The sequence below is a fragment of the Melospiza melodia genome, chromosome 1 (genome assembly GCF_035770615.1).
Source record: "Melospiza melodia melodia isolate bMelMel2 chromosome 1, bMelMel2.pri, whole genome shotgun sequence".
In the NCBI taxonomy this organism is placed as follows: Eukaryota; Metazoa; Chordata; class Aves; order Passeriformes; family Passerellidae; genus Melospiza; species Melospiza melodia.
In genome coordinates this window covers 32,387,013-32,405,783 of record NC_086194.1, presented here as the reverse complement: position 1 = coordinate 32,405,783, position 18,771 = coordinate 32,387,013, and the positions used below count along the sequence as shown (strand labels likewise).

General features: G+C 39.8%; 1 protein-coding gene and 1 long non-coding RNA gene across 5 annotated transcripts in view; one reads left to right on the top strand and one right to left on the bottom strand.

The window, feature by feature from the left end:
• The window catches only part of LOC134416402 (uncharacterized), a 65,668-nt gene extending 47,233 nt beyond the window's left edge, over window positions 1-18,435 (bottom strand). For 3 of the 4 annotated variants that reach the window (XR_010027262.1, XR_010027264.1, XR_010027263.1), the window contains exon 1: window positions 17,955-18,435. This is a non-coding gene — a long non-coding RNA (uncharacterized LOC134416402). The remainder of the gene's footprint in view (window positions 1-17,954) is intronic. The other variant, XR_010027265.1, reaches the window with a different exon arrangement.
• The window catches only part of RAPGEF5 (Rap guanine nucleotide exchange factor 5), a 156,381-nt gene that overhangs the window by 59,475 nt on the left and 78,135 nt on the right, over window positions 1-18,771 (top strand). The window contains exons 8-9 of the mRNA XM_063153017.1: window positions 605-681; window positions 5,858-5,983. Coding sequence (XP_063009087.1) covers window positions 605-681; window positions 5,858-5,983 — 203 coding nt within the window. The remainder of the gene's footprint in view (window positions 1-604; window positions 682-5,857; window positions 5,984-18,771) is intronic.

Sequence of the window (18,771 nt, the reverse complement as noted above, 5' to 3'; positions counted from 1 at the left end):
TGATTTAAGTCACGTCAATTGCATGGGGTTGCTCATTTCTTCTATTGTGCCAGCAGCAAAGAACTTTTGATAAAACATGTCCTGCTACCATTTATTTCTGGAGGTGATTTTCATGGCTAGTGGTGATGTCTGTTAAGATTGACATCACTTTGCTTACAAAGAATTTCCAAGTCTGAGGTGAGGGATAAATCTGCTTATTTTGTTTTGTCTGACCTGACCTTCTGCAATATAATGGAAGAAGAGGGAGACCTTATTTTTTTATTGCTTAGGAGTCATGATGTCTTGTTACAATGTATGGAAAAGTGAAGTTCCTTTAAATGTCATTGTTTTGTCAGGACTAACAGTAGCATGACTATAACTATTTAGTACTGGATTTTACTGCATGGGGAAAAATTAAGTATGCTGTGTTTAGCATTTTTCTAAGCCCAATAAGGTGTACCTTATAGGATCTGTCCAAAACCACTCCAGGAGTTTACTAGAATGCTAAAGTTTAAATATTCCTTGAATGGTCATCCTATTTGATCTAAACTGGGCCATGCCACTTTGCTGCTTTTTGTCATTTAAACCTGCCTGCTTCCAATATATTGCTCTTTCTTATTTTTAGCAATTCATCAAAATGAAGAAAGCAGCAGTCAAGAAATAAGAGGACTAGAAGATCTCAAGGATACCTCTGATGCACAGGTACATATGTAAGATTGATGGAGTCTTGGGAATGTTTCCAGATCTACAAGTTGAAGAACTGCTTTCAATAGCTCTGGGAAATGGATTTTCCTCGATGTTCTGTGCAGGGAGCATGTAGGAGGGAGCAAGTCTGCTAGATCTCATCTTGTGTGACTATTTAGAATAAGATTGATTATTATTCTGGGAATTAATCCCATGATGTTGCAATTGGACAGCATTCTTCAGCTATCTTTCTGCTCTTTATAGATAATACACATAGCATATACCAGATGTGAAAGTAAAATGAGATGTGGTTTAGGAGGCAAGGGCATATGACATTTTGATTGAATTTTAATCACTGTAAGTAGACATGCAATGAAATAGGGATACTTATTAGTCACTCAAGTGCAAGCAGCAACCTTCTTTTTTTCCCTAACTGCCCTCATTTACAACCAAAGCACACTTCTGGATATTGCTTGGAAGAAACTAAACTGCCTTTTAGAGTATTTTATTGTGGGATTGCTTACCCTTTTTAATTCTGTGAATCTTTTTAGATTAATCTGCAATTCATTCAATCATTCCATTCATGCGTTCAAGCTGTGCAAGTGCAACTGTATTGCTCATTGTACTGGTACTGATTATTGCTTTTAATTTAAAATTGATTTTTCCCAGTCTTAACTGTTTTTTTCTCCTGTTTCTCTTCCAAATGTTGTGTTCCCCACCAGTTGCCACCTTTTCTCCTTCCCCTGTATGCAGCTTGCGGTTCCTGCCTCTGATTTATCTCCCTAACATCTTGCCAAACTAAAAAGTTGTGTGCAAGAAAGACAGGATTTATGCTGATGTCTGTGAGCAAGCCTAGCTGAAAGGGTACAAGCCATGGAGCCAAGAGTGCATTACAGAGATATAGGAAGGACCCAGAGGGAAACACTGACCTCACTGCACAAAAATTTGGATTTCTGTTTCTTCATTGGATTTTTTTTTTAGGGAGGGGAAGGATTTAATGTATTCTCAGTTCTACTTAGTTGCTGTAGTTATAGTTTTTTGAAAATGTTTTTTCCCGTTTATGACATAGACAATGCATATGCAAAGCTCCTGTGTAGCCAGCTAATAAGATTACCCTGGAATAATTATAAAAGCCCATAAAAATGTATTATTGGGGTATTGATTCACCCAGATTTTAATTGACTGGAAACCAGCTTCTAAAATTTGAAAGAATATGAAGCACATTTAAAATTGTACAATTATTAAATGAGCAGTTAACAAAAGCGTTCATGGGCTCTGCTAGGAGGAGAGCCAGGAGTGTTATCAAAGCAGTGTTTGCTCCAGTTTGTTAGTACCATAAAAATGACATCCAGTGAAGGCCAAATTTGTTTGAGTTTCTTTTAAAGGAGTGAATGACATTTTTCATTTTAGTGGAACTGCACACATGACTGGAGCAAAGCAAGATATCCTGTCTTTGGAGGCAGTGGCACATGGTTTTAAATTTTCAGGTTGATTAAAGGTAAAGCCAGTAATAATTATATTTTTTCACCAGCTACAGAAAGAGAGAGAGGTATGGTGAAAGAAAACCAAACCACCACAAACCTCTGTTAATAGAATTGAAGGATGTGGTGCCTGCTCTAAACACTGCTCTGTGGGAGAGAGGCCTGATTTACTCTTGAGTTAGTTGACAAAACTGGTAGAAGTGTGAAAAAAAACTAGCAAGGGGATTTTCAAAAGCAAACATGCTGTAAACTATATAAATTATGTAAATAAAAGATCCCATCTTGTCTTCCTAGGGATGTGTTAATTCACCTTTGTGTCGTTGCTAGATGTTCATTTATGACCTATGCAAAAGGAATATTTTCCAATGGATATGCTGAAACAGAAAGTATCAGCATCTTCCTCTTTCCACCCTCAGTAGAGACTAATTTGCTTTCATTTCTGTGAAACTTCTTAAAATTTCATTTCAAATGTTATGTAAACACAATTATAGTAATTTTGAGCCATGAATGGGAGTAAAGCTTTACTATAAGTTACATTCTTTTATCATTCATTAAGGTAAAGCCAGTTAAACGATGCACATTTTTGATTTTCACCTTCACATATGTTAGTAATTGTATCTGTTTTGGTCTACACAAATTAGAGGTCTAAGCACCAACAAGGGTTTTGGAGAATGTGTGCCTGCACAAAATGAAAATCAAAATTGTGCTTTGCAAGTAGGGTGACTTGCCTTTACCCTTTTGTCTAACAGCTTCCAAAGTATTGCTTGAAAATTAAATTTGTATTGAGAAGTGAAAATGACCAGTAATTGGAGACTGTCAACATTTTCCTAACCAGGTTTTAGAAGATCTCATCAATTAATTATTTAATTGACCTGGATGTTTTCTTACAGGTATTTGTACTGAAAAGTCAGTATAAGTGAGGAAATCAGAACTAAAAGTAAAGGATTAATATTTTTTTCTTAATTATGAAAAAACAGGTTTAGCCTTTTGTGTTTCAAGTGCATTCTTTACTCCCAGAGCTAAACATATGCAATTAATTTAATAATACCTTAACCCTCCCAGAAATTTTTTATCCTCTGGAGACTCAATTAAATAAGAATTATTTTTCATGTTGTCTGCAACTCTTTGAATGAAAGAACTGTGACAGGAGGAGGGGACATTTCAAACTGTATATTTCTACTAGGTGATTGTTGTAGGTCATGGACTCCCTTCTCTGAGCACATGTCCTAGCTCCAGCCAGGACAAGGTTAGTCTTTGCAATAGCCAGGACTCAGAGGTTACTCTATACCACCTCCTATCATTGGTGGGGGCAGGGGAAAGGATTCTCTTCCAGGCTGGGATATTGTGGAGGAGGGATTGGTTGGGTACTCTCTGATGTTGAGGGGTTTCCATGTGAATCATTCCTTATTTGTACTCTATATATCATTATTATTGTTGCTGTTACTGTTTGTTTTCTTATCTCATTGCTCTTTTCAGTAAATTGTTCTTGTCTCAACCTGTGATCTTTGCCTTTTGTGCCTCCAATTCTCTTCAGCTACCCAAAGGAGAAGGGTGAGGGAGCAAAGGTGCCTCATTTAGTCACAGTGGGAGCACTAAACAGGGGAGTGCCATTCCTGAACCAGAGCAGCACAACAGGAAGGTACAAAAAGTGCCTCCACAGCACTAAGAGCCCAGATCCAGAGAGAGTCAAAATCTTTATCATCCTGAAGTCCTAGCAGGTGATACCACTTTGGAGTTGTCGTTAGCCTACATTACACTGATGTAATACTCTGCTAGAAGCATCCTGCGGCCATGAAATAAGCAGGCTTGATTTAGTTGATGTCCCCAAGCACTCAAAATGTTGGAAGTGCAGGCATTAGGCCTCTCAAGTCTTAGGATCCCCGTGCAAATTACTGGAGAAAAAGGAGAATATTAGGAAACAATTGATCTGGCCATTTTTAAATGTCTATTGTAGAGTGAAAAAATAATCTCTTCCTAAATGCGCCTTTTTCTCTATTGATTAAACAAGTCTGGACAACTAGTTCACTATATTCTTCCACATTTGATAAAATCAGTCTTGCTGCTGATCTGCAGGGGATAAGAGTGTGTTTATAAACCAATGTCTTCGATTTAGAAGATAACGGACACTGAACTCATGGACTATGTAAGGAATTTGAGATTGGGCAATGTAATTCCTTAAATTCTCAGTGGATTTCTGACCTTCAAACCAGGGAGTAGGCTCTTTATGTAGGGAAGCTGGGTTCCTCAGGAAGCTGGGCTCAGGAGGAGCACAGGACATTCAAGGGACAGGCTGTATCTGAAATCCTTTATTCATCAGAGCAGAAGTGTCTGATGCAGACTTGGGAGGAGATGTCTTCATCCTGACTGAAAGAATGTAGGCATGTACAAATTTCTTTAGATGAGTTGGGTAAGGTTGACTCTGGATTTGCTCGTGGAGCCCATTTTTTCCATAAGCCTTCAAGAACTTATTCATAAAGTGGATTTGTTTTCTTCAGCTGAAGAAATCTTAAACCCCACTTTTTGGTTGGAGAAACCATCAAGCTGTAGGATGATTTGGGTGGGCACTCTCACACCTTCATCTGTCATGGACAGGAATTGCTCAAGGCCAAGGAATTGGACCCTGCAGGGTTAGCAAGTCAGGGCATCCCTAGTTTTTGGGCCTGACTCCCAAGATGTGTTGTGAATTCTGGAGTAGATAGTGATTTATTTAAATTCAAGATGAACAGTAGAAAGAAAACTGTGAAGGAAGTTCAGCAGAAAAATGTTTATTTGCAGATTGCCTTTGAAGTCATAGAGCCATATCATAGGTATGCCACATAATGGGCCCTTCCAAGGCATCTGCTGCTCCCATCAGGAAACATCTGGGCTAATAAAAGCTGTGGGGTATCATAGCCCCAGGTCTCAGTTATGCAGAGGCTATATCCATAACCAAATCATAGACAGTGATATCAGCCATTGACTTTGCAAGGAGCGGTTTAGCCCATTTCAGCTAAGTTTGCAATGAGTCTCTACTGTGCCTGTGTGCAAGCGTGAATCAATCTTTTTATATGTATCTATCTGGCATTTTTAGAAAACAACCACTTTGACAAAATACTATCAGCATAGCTTGAATAACAGTATTAGCAAAAAAACCAATTCTAACATAGCTTTTAAAGCAAATGTAATTCCCTTCCCTAAACAAAATCTAGAGATACAGATTTGATATTTACCGAATAAATAACTGTGGCACAACTGTCTTTTAACTCCCAAGTCTTGCATATGTGAAAAATGTTTGGAGTGGGAGCAGAGGGAGTTGTAGACTGTTATTTTTAGGAGTGCCTTGTGTTGCACTTCATTCTTTTTCCAGGGCTGTTCCTGGCTAACTTTCCCATGAGTTTTTAACCTCTTGCTCTGTTCTCTTATGTAACAGGAAACAGGCTGACAGGAACAAATAAAACACAGCATATCTGATAGTTGCACTCAGAGGAGAGGTTGATTTAGTTAGCCCTGCCTTCTTTCCTCCAGAGCAGATGCATTTGGAGATTCAGATGTGCTTCTGTTCCTCTCCAGTTGTTCCCCGGGAAGCAGTGACTTGTTTGTGCTCAGCAAGTGGCACCGAAGCACCACAAATATGAGAAAACAAATGCATTTCTTTTAAGGTTGAAATTTATGGTGGTGTCATGTCCTGGGACTGTGGATTTAAGTATCTGTTTGCTCTTTCTCCCACCCTTAAGGCAGGAGTTTTATGCAAGCTTCAGGGAAGAGATGACATCGGACGGATTGAGCTGGTCCAAAAGCTGGCGAGAGAGAACTGCCAGTTTTTGCAGGCGGATAGAAAAGCACTGGAGAAGGCAGAACAAGTAAGACATTTCTTATTTGGGTTTTTTGTTTCTTTCGGGTAGGGGAGGGAGATGTAGGTCACAAAACTGAAATAGCAAAGCTGATGGTCAGAATCCAGGGCACACATTAGTCATGGAGCTGTAGCTGCTCTCCTCTGGCATTTACATTTCTCTAAAGTGCGTTCAGGTCAATAATTGTCAACACACTTAAATTATTATGTTGTCATTAACTGTCAGATGCTGTTGTTAATATCTTATATTAGGATATAGCAGATGATTTCAAGATGCTTTTTACCAAATTGTTGGGTTTTACGGTGTATTTAAATAATGTATAAGGCATATGAATGCTTCAACTACTCTAAATTATCTTAAAATTACTGCGGGCATATTTGGATGCAAGTATTGGCTGAAACTTTTCAGCACGAATTAAAAAGAATGATCTGGATAGGGAGTTCAGCGATATGTGTTTTTTTCTTTTAAATTGTGTTTTCAATCAAAAGTTACACTGAAGAAAGCAGCATTCTGTTTAATGCTTCTGAAAGCACTTATTCAGATGTTAATAACTGGACTGAAAATTCACAGAAACTTGACTGCTTTGCTTATAGCACAGTGTCTCCTAATTTTGTTCTCCTAGTAAAGACTTCTATTATGATTGCATATTCATCTAAAGGTGCAGAGGATAATAACTGCAAGAAACAACAAAAAACCCACCTCGTCTTCATGTCTCTTGCCATCATGTATATGCAATTTATTCCATTTTCTGCTCACTGGACAGTAGAAAAAAGACTTGTGCTTTAGAAAAGAAATACTTTTCAGCTAATCTGCAAGTTCATTCCTACTGAAATAAGGAAAAGAGAAGGATGAAGTGTTTGTTCAGAGCTTCATGCTGTTCTGTTTGGCTGCATCGAGGGTCTGGTCTGGTGTAGTTAGATGTGTAACTGTATCAGTAAATGTGCAGAAGGGAGGAGGGCAATTAGCAAAGGATAATTACCCAAGATTAAATGGTTTCTCAGCTGACCCTCTAGCAATGGATGTCTAGGAGAATTTCTATATATCTTTAAACTGTATCCACAAAGCACAATTAAAAGTTGAGGTGCTCAAGCAAAGAAGATTTTAAACAGGAGCAGATTTCTATCGTGTTTCAGGATTTGGAAACAAGATTACAGATATGTGAGCATAGATGAGAGGGGGATGTTGGGACTGTTACTCAAAAAATTTAGTGGATATTTTTGCTGCTACTCTGGTCATTGCAAAGGGCGCTGTGGAGTCAGCTGCAGCTCTGTAGCTGCAGATTACAGTACAGTTCCAAAAATGGAAAGGAAAGCTGCACTCAGCTTCTCTTCTCCTTTTGAAAAGTATGGTACTTAATAGTTGCTGCTATTTAGGAGATGAGTGACTTCAGTTTAGCAGGAGCTCAAGCAATTTGCTCATACCCGTCCTGAGCAGCATAACATAGCGATTACTCTCAGACAAGGATATGCCTTTAGACCTTTAGGACATGATTTTGGAGGTGACAGCAAGGAGAAAGGAAGGTCGCCTGAAACACTGCAGAAGCCCAGGTCATTACTCATGTGCCCTTTTATTTTGGGTGGGGAATGTCCTACAGCTAGTGCTGGCAACAATAAATCATGGTGTGCTTCTTCCCTCTGTTGTGCACTCTGCTGGTTGTTGTAGGGTGGGTCCAGGCAGCCCATGCCCAGAAATAAGAGAGACCTAAAGTCCTTCTTGTGGGTGTGTCTGGTAAGCCCCCAGCTAGACTACTGACTTCATCAGGAACAGTCACCAAGAGGGCACCCTGAACATGGGCAAGGTTTGTTGTAGCTTCTCAGTTTAGCTGACTCAGGTAACTTTCACTGGGAAAAAAGCACACATTGCCATGGCAGGGCAGTGGGCTGCATATGTTCAGGAAGCCGTGAGCTTCCATCCCTTCCTCTCCCTCCCTTCCTCCCGTGTGCTCTGAGAGCTGATCCGGTGCACGTGCAGGTGGCAGGATTTGACTGGCTGGGCAGGGCTCACTGCTCCAGGCAGATATCCCCCCTCTTCTCCAAGGAGAAAAGCAGCAGGCTGAATTGTAGTGAGTAAAGTGTAGTGAATACTGCTTGGATCCAGGATTTCAGCCCTTCCCATCTCATCCTGCTGCTACAAAAGTGATGGCAGATTCATTGGCATTGGCTTGCTCTCCGGTCCCTTGGGCTCACTGCAAATGTTAGAGGAACAGCATGTTCAGGGTGTGGTATCCTTATGATGTGTAACATGCCCATTTTTTTAATATTTAAAAGCATAGCTTATTTTGCACTGCTTTCTTTGTAACACAGGGTGATGGGCACTCAGTGCAGGATAAAATGGAGATGCTCTGTGCATTTTCCACAGGACCCTCATTTCTCAGCAAGTATTCCTGCAATAAAGCTTTCACCAGCTTTCCCTCCTGGGGAGCCCAAACTGGGCTTTCTTGGATGATCTGCCTTCCTCAAAGGAATGGCATGCAGTCTGTAAATGAGAGGCCTGAACACCCTGCCAGGCTGTTCTCCCTGCCCTTGGAGAGCCTGCTATTCAGGCTGGCCTCCTGGCAGTCCAGCTCAAAGCAGAAATGCTGCTGGCTTGCAGGACTATGTGTTTATCAGTTTGGGCCAGTGTCACTGTTAAAAGCTAGGGGCTTCATAACCTGCCTGGAAATTAAGCTGCTCTTTCCAAAATGGCCAATGGAAAATTTTGCCTGAAGGAGAGTTCTCTAGTTTGTTCTCCTTTAGGAATATGAAAAAAAACCCAAAACCCCAACTTGAAGAGGGAGTTAGAATTGTGCATATGCATAATTCCTCTCTACATGTATTGTGTCCCAAGCACGTGATGGGAAACGAAGTTATGGCTCCTCCGGTGCTATACCCACTGTGTTTCTAAAGCAGGTCTCTTCAGATTAATACAGCCTCACATGCACATTTTGCATTAGCAGCAAATATAAATGTGATATAATGGAGCTCTGATGATTCCTGTGCTTTCCTGTAAAGAAGAAAGGGTTCTCAGCCTAATTGAAGAATTTGGTACTGATTTGGTAGCCTGATAGCTCTTTCCTGTACAGTGACTGGGGTGTGGAGCGTGATGGGGAGTGAGACTGGTTGGCTAGGAGATATCCCTAAGCTCTCCTGTCACTCAAATAAATAGTCACCTTCTTCATCTGAGTTTGAGTACAGAAGTTAATGACTCACTTAAAGAAGATAGATGACACGTGGATGCACTAGAGGTTTTTTGGCAGATAAAGTACTTAAATGTGTTCTTTGAGGTGTGGTGTTGGGAGTTTGTGGTCAAGAAGGAACAGGTGAAGCATGGCCTAGTTTGGGGTGCTAGTTCAGGAGATGAAATATAATTATTTTTTCTCAGAAAAAGCAGATGGTTGGGAAAAAGGAATGTAAGTGACAGCTGGCTGGCTCACTGGAAGAAAGCTTGGTTTGGAACTAGTGGGTGGGAGAAGGGATTCCTTTAGTCTGGCTGAGTTCTGGAGAGTGTAAAATTGGCATGTATATATATCTATATCTGTAAGATAATTTGTACAAAATCAGAAAGTCCATACTGTTTTTTTTTTTAGCTTTCTGATATGCTATCATTTCGTATTTATGGTCTGAATGAAAAAAGAGCTTTGAATAACTCATAATTTAAGAAGTTCTGTTTTCAGTTTCTGTTATATTTGAGCTGCTGAATTGATTTTGACATTGGAAGCTGACAGTGACTGGGCTAGATTGGTATATTGGAAGTGGTGTTCCATGGTAGCACACAGTGCCAACTTCTTCTCTGGTAAATACAGTGTTTGAAAAGTGCTCTAACCATAACAGTGCTCACAGACTTGTAGAGGAAAAACAAAAACTAACAGTGGTTTTTTTTTCTCCACTCCCTCTTCCTAATGTGTTAGAATAAGGTGCTTAATGAAGGCACTGATCCTACCGTATGTGTTAGGCTCCCTAAAACTTCAGCTTTGTTAATGAGTAGAAAGTAAATAGAACTAAAAAAGCTTCTAAATAGGCAGATAAGCTTCTTCTCTGTGCTTTTGCATTCCTACAATGTATTGATAAATAAATAAAATGAAATTATTGTCTAAAACACACAGAAATTATTTTAATATCAAATGTGGGGTAGCATAAAAAAGCTATGCAAGCTTGCAGTTCTAATTTTATCATTACATGCAAATCATACCTATAAAACTAGGGAAATGTGAAACTGGATATTTGTATTTTTATGTAATTTAAATATTTCATTTCCTTAAAAAATTGCTTTGACAGAAAATAGATGAAAATTCTGTAGTGAAATATTCAGCTATAGAGCAAACCTGCTTTTTGGAGAGGTTTGCTTATTATTACCATTAATTATAATATAGAAAGCAAGCTGTGTGTGTAAAGCCATTTGAAGTAATTTATCATGGCTTTTTTTCCCCTCCAGCATATATTTGGGATGCATTCAAGACATATTTGCACTAAACCATAGTTTTTGAAATTCCTTTTAGTCAACTATAACTCTGATAATGCCTTTGTAATAGATGTGAAAATGTGTTGTACAGTATTTCCAGTTATTATTTCAATGAAGTGTTGCACTCATTAAGAAAGTCACGTCTGTTTATAGTGTCATTGTTTAAGTAAAATTGTAAAAGGCCTTTTCACCTCAGCAAATGGAGAGAATATTCTTTAGATTGTAGTATCAATTTCATAGTCAGATCAACTGAATAAGATGTTCACAAACTGACTGTAATGTTCCAAGGAGGTTCTTACGGTACTTTGCTGTGTCAGGAGGAAGGGGAACATTTCCTAAATCCACCCTATAATCCCTTTACAGATTAATCTATATATTAGTTAGAATTACCTGCTGTTTAAAAGAATATAAGTACTACAGCTTGGGGGTATTGATTCTGTGACTTAATTCAAGATGAAAGGGATATATTATTTGAGGCAGGTATGTTTTCAGAAGGACAGCAGATACTGAGGAGCAGTTCTGTTAATTTGCTGGGTACTAACTTTTGTAATCAGTGGTCTCATTTGGAAGACAGATTATTTGCTCATTGAAGCAGGTTAGTGGTTGAGCTGAAGCTGTTAAAAGGCTCACAACAGAAGATTAATGATTTAGAGCCTTGGGTTGTATAGATTACTCATGACTGAGGAATTTCATAAGGAAATTCCAGCCGTGACACACCAGGGGTATTTTTAGGGTGCCCAGCTGGACACCTGCAAGGAGACAAGAAAGAATGCCAGGGCTTGTCCAGAGCTGCAGTTTTGGTTACCTTGACAAAGCTTTGGCATTGGGCTGCTGTACTGCTGGACTGACAGTCAGTAATCGGGGATGGAAAAATATTCTTTAAAACATTGACATCAAGTCATGTCTGAATACAGCCAGTGACTGAAATCTGTGCATTACTTTCTAAAAACATCATTTTGTTATGTCTGCTCTGTTTGGGACAAATCTATGGGGTAGCTTGTAGGTTTACTGCTTTTGACTCTTGGCAGCTGCTCTGCATCTTTTTGCAGATCTGTGGGTCAAGTGGTCATAACAACTACAACGCAGCTTTGCAAAAACTTTCATGACTTGAATAGCTATGAGGTGGTATAGATATCTAAAGTCATGTAAACAGAATGGACTTGGCATGTCAGCACAGGAGTTTGCTGTTTCTCTTTATATCTCTTGGACCTGCCAGCACTAGCAGAGAGAGCTGTACCAGGGTAAGATGATAGTTTGCAATTTTGATTTAGTCTTCAATTACAAGCCAAGAAAAAATGAATCTATCAATAAGATTGTCAGTATATACTTCCTTGTTGAGCAAGAATAAGTAATTAAGAGTTAGGTACATGTTTGCTGTGGAGGTAACTTGAAGTTCAAGTCTCTGGTCTGAATCAGGGGAAACAGGGAGTGGAATCTAGTTCTATCATGTTCTGGAGAGAATGTCCTATTCCAGATGCTCAATTTTTCATCTGCTGGAATGAATGCATAGCTCCAGGTGATCACCTGTTTTTCATAAGCCAACCTCTTTATCTTCTGAGAAGAAAAGGTTTCTACAGGTCCTATGCTTTTTTTTCTTCCTTTTTTTTTTCTTTTTTTTTTTCCTATTTTTTCTTTTTTTTCCTATTTTTTCTTTTTTTTTTTTTTTTTTTTTCTTTCTTTCTTTTTTTTTTTTTTCCATTATGGAATGGGCACCTCTTTGAAAAGACATCTTTTTGAAATGGAGAAAGTTTGCCAGAGATAAGGATCCTCCTGTTCAGATGTAGGACTGGGATCATCTGCATGCTTGTTTCAGTCTTTTGCAGCACTTTAAAAAAAATGATAGAATTATTTTTATTTACTACATACTTTTAAGAGGACTTCCCATTCCTTTTTTAGTGTCTATTTAATCCCTAGAGTCTATTTAATCTCCTCCAAAGTTCTGGAGGAGAACATCCTCACGCCAGGAGTGCAAAAGAGTGGTGCCATTATGTGATCCTTCTCCTTATAAAAATAAAGCACTTGAGTCATGCTTGTGCTCCCATGATATATTGTGAGCATAGTATGGGAACACATTGAATAGAAACCTCACTATTTTCCTTTAAGTCAAGTCACATATTCCCACAATACTTTCTTTCCTCCAGATGCTCATCCTAGTGTTTAAAAGAAAAGAAAGCCTAATTTTCTCTTCTTTGATTTATTCTGTAACATTATACTACTTTGTATAGGAGGAAATTCCACATACACATTTTGCACGCTGGGCTTTCTTTAGAGTCGAATGGTGACTCATTCTTGTGTGGGAAAATGACTTAGGTCCTGAGCTGAAAGGGGTAAAAGGGCCACATGGTACTTAGCAGACTAAAACCTGGGAGACAGAACTTTAAATTTTTATTTTTGACTCTGTTGGTTATTTAATAACCTTCATCAAATCTCATCACTTTCTGCACCTTTGTTTACCCAGGTATAAAATGAAGTGTTAAACATGTGGGACCTTGAAGGACACCATAAAACTTGCAGTGGTTAATGAATGTTGAGGAATTGCTTTGGGATCCTTGAGACTTGGTTCAGGAATCCCAAGGAAGCTGGAAGTGAGTTGAAATGTTGATGGCCAGAGGGAACTTTTTTAAAACTCCTGAGCATAGCTGAGGTGAGGCCAAACATTTGCAGTCCCTACACAGCCTCGGGGTCCTCAGGCATCGCTTCAGGGGCTGTGCTGCCCCAGAGGCTTGTCCCCAGCCCTGGGCTGGCCCAGGTTGTGCTGCTTTTTGAAGTGACACAGGGAATGATGAAGCAGAAAAATACAATTAACTTATGGGGTGGTTTTCCAGCCAGATTGGTTCCCCTCACGTTATGGGGACACGGATAAGAGGTGAGAATGAGATGGTGTCAGGGATGACCTGTGCTGGTGAGAGCCACTCTGCTGCTCCTGGTGAAACACAGCCATCCTCCTTAATTCCCCAAAGCCTTGTGACTTACCCAATCCAGAAACTGGACTGGGTCAAATGAAATGTCCTTGCATTTTTTTGCTTGGCAGTATTTCAATCTAGATCCCGTGCTTCACCAAGTGGCTTCATGAAGGCACACACGCACACAGAAGGGGGTGAGTGATGAATGGGGGTCCACATCCAGGAGCGGGGAGAGGACACCCTGTTGTTTCTCATGGGCAGCAGGACAGCACAGTTCTGGTGCTATCAAGACTGAAAGCATGGCTCCTTGGTCCTGCCTTTTCTCCATTTACTCACATGAAGAAGTAGAGAAAGTCTGTGAGACCTCCAATCTGCAGGTTGTCACTGTCCCCTGCTTCTGTGTTTCTCTCTGGATTTTGAATCACTTTGAACCTGCTTCTAGACTGTCCAAAGACTTACACAAAATTAATCTTATCATATTCTTCCTCTGGAGAAGTAGAAATTACCAGTTTATTAGTTCAAAGCATCTGCTCTTTTTTTTTTTTCTGACATTAAATTGTCCCTCTCTTCATGTGATAAATACATTTGATGACATTCTGAATGTTCTTTTCTCCATTTTCCTGATTTATGACATCAAAAATTCCCAGTTATGCTGATGATACATCCTGCCATCTACTTCTGTACAGTTACAACTACCCTTTTTCTGGGAACTCTGAATAACAAAGATGTCTGGTTCTCTCTGTTAAGTTAGGGAATTTGTTACCTAAATTCAAGAAGATAAAAAAGAAAAGTTGATAATGCTTTGAATATGTACCATGCAAATTTATGTCAGATATTTTAAGCAGTTTCCGAATTTCAGGAATAGTAGTTTTGTCTTTCACATTTCAGTGGTGCAGAACTTTTAAGTAATTTATGGTTTTACCAGACTTTTCTGTTGGAATTTAAACCAATCAAGGCCATCTCATTTTGGCTCATAGTCTAGACCTGGCTGAAAAGAGCTACCCAAGATAACTGGAAAACTTTTTGATAAGCTAGAAACCGATGGCTGTCTACCACAGCTTCCTCTTTGGAAGTTGTCTGAGATTCAGTAGTCTGCCCAGAGATCAGAGTCATGTAAAAAGGATTCAGTGCTTTAGGTACCCATTTTTTCTCTTTCTTTTTCTTCCTATCCTCCTGAATAACTTCAGGAAGAACATTCCATTTCATTGTAGTGAAGATTTGGGCCAGTAAGATACCTGTCCAGTGTCATTAAACAAGTGAACACATTTCTGCATGTCAAACTTTGCTTTGCTTCAAATAGAAACAACATTGGAGCAAATTCTGCAGTGAGATCTGGAGTCTGTGCTAAGGTCAGTGTGATTCCAGTGGCAGGATGCTCTGGAGTCAATGAGGCTTGTGTCAGGACTTCACTGGAATAAATGCTGACAGCATTTGCAGGCATCTGTTCCTGCAGGCGTGCTCTGGAGACCACCTGGAGAATGGCAGTGTGGAAACAGCCTTTTCCCTCTGTTCAGCTGCCTCTCCTGTGCCACAGTTGGGCTATCTGCTCTGACTTTTTGGAAAAAAAATGGCAGCTATAAAATGGCTGTCTCTGCCTTCTTTGTTGAAACCACATACACAGCAGGAATGTAAGGACACTTTGACCTTGTATTTTTTGCAGGCTCCTCTTTTCCTCCCCCCAATATTTATTTATTTTAATCATGAAACCTTCCTAAAATCTCCCCTCAAACCTGTCCTTTTGCTCTGGCCATTCCATCACTCACTGTGCCTCCATTTTAAAGTTTAATTCAGCCCCTGCTGATGTTAATAGATATTTTTTTGTGAGAGCAGTATATAGCCTGTAGAGTCTAAAGCTTTTGTCACACCGTAGCCATGGAAGGTGGTGGCATTTTGCAAGATGTGCTTGACACACGGCCACCTGTGGAGAACACTGATTTGGTAGCAGTTAATACACCACTTGCATCCATTTTTCTTGGTTCTGTGTGGCAGCTCAAAGAGCAAAGGAATGAAAACCCAGGTGATTAGTGGTATTTTTGCTGACTATCTTCCTCTAAATCAAAGCAGATATTCCCCTCTCCTTCCTCGATTAGTGTTCCTACTGCTGTGTGCAGCACCTCCTCTATTCTAATTCACAGCTCATGAAAACGAGGTCTCAAGTGCATATGCACGGATTTCATTTTAACTACCCAGTGAAAAGTTTTAATTAGGTGTTTCATGTGGAAACATGAAACAGGGTTTGAAATTAGCAGTGACCTTGCAGCCTTCCTCGAATACATTTTCGGATCCCGTGTGGCAGGCAGTTCCCAGCTCTTTTTGTCACTGCCTGCAACGCGAGCATCCGAGCAGGGAAGGCTCTGACGTGTGGGAGCAGCAGCACTTGCTGGTTGCAGGAAAAAGTACTTTAGCCTCTTTTGATGACTGGGAAAATAATAGGATGACCTAACTCAGGAAGAGCTTGAATAGTGGCTGGTAATTCCTTTAACAGCTTGCTGAAGATCAAATCTGAGATGGATTTCCAGGCTCGGAACAAGGGTAAGCCCTGAACAGGGGGTGACGCTGAGCTACACAGCCCTGTTTGATCAAGGGAAGGGCCTGCAGCTCACATGCCTTTGTTGGCTGCTGTGCATCAGCTCTGTCCCCTGCCAGCCTGGCTGATGCTGCTGGACTGAGAGCACCATCCCTCATTTCATCTCATTTTCCCTGGAAGGTGAGGGGAGTACACCTGTGTGTTGTATCAGGAGCAGCATTCCTGCTTAGTCTGGTGCTGGGAGGAACAAAGACAAGCTTTGCTCTTTACGGCAGAATAGAAGACGAGCACAGAATGCAAATGTGCATCACCTTTTTGGCTTGGTTGCAATATCACAGTGTCTCTCCTGTTTTGGGAGATGATAATATTTGTTCAATGAATACAGCATCAGTTGAAGCTCTTTTACAAAATACTTTCATATTGCAAATGGGGGATTCATCACCACCACAGGAATGTTTAAAACACATCTGTGGGTACAAATAGAACTGTTAAATCGATTTACTCTTCGTAATATATGCTGTTTGGCCATATTTAGCAAGTTAATAGAGACTGGATGTGGTCAGGGTCAGAGAAGACGCTAATCAGAGCTGACTGAAGTGGCCACAATTTCAGTTCTTATGCGTAAAGCCTGGTTGTTCAGTCTTCAGCTAAAAACCACATACATTCAGGCCTGGGCTTCCTTGTGTGAATGGCAAATAGCTGGGAATGTACTGACACTCTGGCTTTGTCTCCTCAGGTGAGAAACCTGAATCCTTTCAGTGTAATCCACACATTAATTCAGTCTGTGTAAATAATCTCTCAGTCTCTACACAGTACCTGTATTGAGCTAATCATTGGACCATATTGATTTCTTTTTGGATTCTTGGATTTTGATGAACTTATGAAAAACAAGAATGAAGCATGGAGTCTTTCTCAGGATTTTACCAAGGACGTGGCAGAATTCTTCTCCACCATGAAATTTGCAGTGTTTATGGTCCCCCAATTCTCCTCCTGTAGAGACACCTGCCTATGTGTGCATGTGCTGTATGTATTTATTCATTAAGCAAATTGCATACCTTGCTAAAAGCAAAGACAATCTCTAACAAAGACTATTTATGGAACCCCTTTTCACACTGTAGAATGAACCAGTCATTTAAACACACAGTTTCAGTTGTTAACATAAAGAAGATGCTTTCTCCTGGTGACCCATCTGTTCTGACAGTCCTTTCCTTCTCTTCCTCTTTTCAGATTACATCGGGTTTTTGTCTAGCAGATTCTGAAAAGTTTCAACCTCTTTTTCAGTTCTTTAGATTAAAACCTAGTCTTGGTCATCAGTAGGGGTGTTTGAGTAGTTAGGGCACACTGGGTTGCTGAGTGATACTATAGATAGGTTGAAGCAGATCCCCTGAACCACCTGAGACTTGCTTGTGGTGGCAGATTTTTAATGTGGGACATCAAATCAGGTACTTTCTTAAAAATGGTCCCTATAAATTCTTTTCTTCTCAGAGCATGAGCTATAGTTTCAATTTCTAAGGATGTGCCTAAAAATGTGCCTCTCTTACTTCGTTTTAGACTCTTCCTTGTAGAAATGTATGCAGGAACGGGGGGAGCATGTTCCAATTTTCCAGCAGAGCTGTGGGTACGTGCGCTGGTTTGTGTGGGATCTGCAGAGCTGCTCTGCTCTTGCACTGGGTGCCCGTATGCTCCCTGTAACTCGTCTGTTCTCACTCTCCCACCCCCAGCTGTCACACAGACACACACATATGTGTGTGTGCAGCTATGACTGTCTCTTCCCTGGAGCAAAACTTAGTTTTGTACTCAGTAGGCAAAATGGCTACAGTTTCACCACACCACTGTCCTTCGCAGCTGCTGTAGCAATGCTCTCCAGTTCTGTCTAATATTTTTATTGGTTAATCAATTGACACATACTGTTTTCATTGCAGTGACATGTAAATAGTAAATATTTGCATTAGGCAAAAGCTATACAGTAAATCATGCAATAACTGTTGTTTTAAAATGCTATTAGTTTTTAATCTGTGTGATGTTCAATATGTATTAAGGATGCCCTAAGAATAAAAGAAGTAAAACAAATAGCAATATACTCATTTAAGTATGGTAGAAATTCATGTCTTACCTGCTGTAAGAAGAAACAAAAATTCAGTATTCCAGCAGAAGTATCAAAAACCTGTAAAAATTGCTTGACCATTTTCTTGTCAAAATTAGCTCTAAAATCATAGGCATTTGCAATCTTCCTTGTAATTCATTAATGCTGCAGTTTCCGGTGTTCCAGTGCTCTCGTGTGTGGAAAGGATCTGCGTCAAATAGTTGGATGCCCAGCCTGCTTGAAAAAAATCCTATTGATTAAGGTCTAATAATACATCCCATCCAGAGATTCTTCATTTGGGCAATTTTGTGAATGCAGCAAAACATGCAATACCAATATGCCCTTCACCACCTTTGCTTTTGTAAGAAATAATTTGTTCCAATTTTTTACTTTTTTTTTTCCATGCACAGTTTAAGTGCTTGTTACAGCAAAACTTCTTCACTTTCCTACCTTAGACAATATATTTAATGAACTTTATCTGCATTGCCCTGTTAAGGGCAAGGAGCTAGGAACTACCTCTAAATAGACTAGAGCTTTTATGGAAATGAAAGCACCAAAGAGTTGCTTCATCATGGGAAATCACTGCCAAATGTCGTGTGAGCTCTTGCTCTCCTGGCAGACACAATGTAGAGAAACATTTTCATTTTTAGCATCTTGACATTCAACTTTTTGACTTCTAATGCTTTACCACTTTTTAGCATATGAATATTTTCCATTAAAATGTGTTGTTATGAATTTGCTTATATTGAAATAACAGTTGATATAATTTGGAGATATAGATAATTAGAAACTTAGATCATTCTGTACTGAAGCACTCTAATAAGATAAATGAAAACCTGCATTTTAT